This window comes from Pyxicephalus adspersus, chromosome Z (assembly GCF_032062135.1).
Source record: "Pyxicephalus adspersus chromosome Z, UCB_Pads_2.0, whole genome shotgun sequence".
Classification (NCBI taxonomy): Eukaryota; Metazoa; Chordata; class Amphibia; order Anura; family Pyxicephalidae; genus Pyxicephalus; species Pyxicephalus adspersus.
In genome coordinates, this window is record NC_092871.1 from 324,430 (window position 1) to 326,255 (window position 1,826).

General features: G+C 56.0%; 1 protein-coding gene across 1 annotated transcript in view; it reads right to left on the minus strand.

The window, feature by feature from the left end:
- The window catches only part of MARK4 (microtubule affinity regulating kinase 4), a gene marked incomplete in the record, with an annotated part of 11,989 nt that overhangs the window by 3,208 nt on the left and 6,955 nt on the right, over positions 1 to 1,826 (minus strand). Inside the window, 1 exon segment of the mRNA XM_072430623.1 lies at positions 1,000 to 1,236. Coding sequence (XP_072286724.1) covers positions 1,000 to 1,236 — 237 coding nt within the window.

Consider the following 1,826-nt stretch of genomic DNA (forward strand, 5'->3'; position numbering starts at 1 on the left):
GGAGAGGAGCAGGGGAGAGGGGTTCTATGGGTGGAAATGGAGAGAAATGGGGGGGTTCTATGGGTGGGGAGGAGCAGGGGAGAGGGGTTCTATGGGTGGAGAGGAGCGGGGGGTTGGTTCTATGAGCGGAGAGGAACGTGGGGGGGGTTCTATGGGCAGAGAGGAGCAGGGGAGAGGGGTTCTATGAGCTGAGAGGAGCGGGGGAGAGGGGTTCTATGAGCTGAGAGGAGCAGGGGAGAGGGGTTCTATGGGTGGAGAGGAGCAGGGGAGAGGGGTTCTATGGGTGGAGAGGAGCAGGGGAGAGGGGTTCTATGGGTGGAGAGGAGCCGGGGAGAGGGGTTCTATGGGTGGAGAGGAGCGGGGGGAGGGGTTCTATGGGTGGAGAGGAGCGGGGGAGAGGGGTTCTATGGGTGGAGAGGAGCGGGGGGGGGATTAGACACTTACTGATCTTGCTGTCCTGAGGGAGAGACACTCCAGACACACAGCGATGGGACGCCTGTCTCTTAGAGGGGTCGAGAGCGACCCTGGAGAGGAAAGGAGGGGGAAATAGGAAAAGGAGACAGGAAGGGGGGAGGGGAGAACAGTAGATAAGTGAAAGAAAAAAGCCAAATCTCTGGATGGAGAAGTCCAATCCCAATACACAGCCAAATGTTCCACGTATGACAAATCACACAACACGCAATCGTCACGCTACACGCATGTCTTACTGGACACGTGAACTATCGGGGTGTTTTCAGGGGTAAATGATTCCCTTCACAGGGAGATTTCCATTGGATTAGTAAACGTGATGAAGTTTTGGTGAACCATCCAATCATTGTGCAAAGAAAGTTCCTTACCCGTGATTGGTAATTCTTTGCATATTCATCAGCACATTCACTAAGGTGAGGGAATTGTTCACCATGGGAAGGGTACATTAGTGAATCCCTCAATATGACATCACACATTCTCTGGAATGGAATTCAGATGAAAGATTCACCGACAGATTGATTCCTGGTTTACCTGCGAGTCAGTTTGGAGGTCAGTTTGCTGAACAGGTTGGAGGTGGCCCGGGTGCGGCTCTGGTTTAACCCCTCATGTGGGTGGGTGGGAGAGCTGGGCGGTGGATTCTGACCCCTCCGATCTCTCACGTGTCCACCATGGAAAGTGCTGCGAACATTGGAACCCCGGGAGAGGGAGCTCCGCTCTGCAATACTCTGCGTAGAGGGTGACGGGGCCGGAGGGCGAGAGGGAGTGGAGCTGGCGGGAGAGAAGTGAGAACTCATTAGTATCAGAGATTGCACCGTGGGAGCCCCCCATATGAGAGATTGCCCTGTGGGAGCCCCTCTTTATCAGAGATTGCCCTGTGGGAGCCCCTCTTTATCAGAGATTGCCCCCCGGGTGCCTCACGATATATAAGAGATTGCCCCGTGGGAGCCCCCCGATATATCAGAGATTGCCCCGTGGGAGCCCCCCGATATATCAGAGATTGCCCCGTGGGAGCCCCTCTTTATCAGAGATTGCCCCGCGGGAGCCTCCCATATCAGAGATTGCCCCGTGGGAACCCCTCTTTATCAGAGTTTGCCCTGTGGGAGCCCCCCATATCAGAGATTGCCCGGTGGGAGTCCCCCATATTAGAGATTGCCCCATGGGAGCCCCCTGATATCAGAGATTGCCCCGTGGGAGCCCCCTATGTCAGAGATTGCCCCGTGGGAGCCCCTCTTTATCAGAGATTGCCCCGTGGGAGCCACCCATATCAGAGATTGGCCTGTGGGAGCCCCCCCATATCAGAGATGCCCCGTGGGAGCCCCGATACCAGAGATTGCCCTGTGGTAGCCCCCCATATCAGA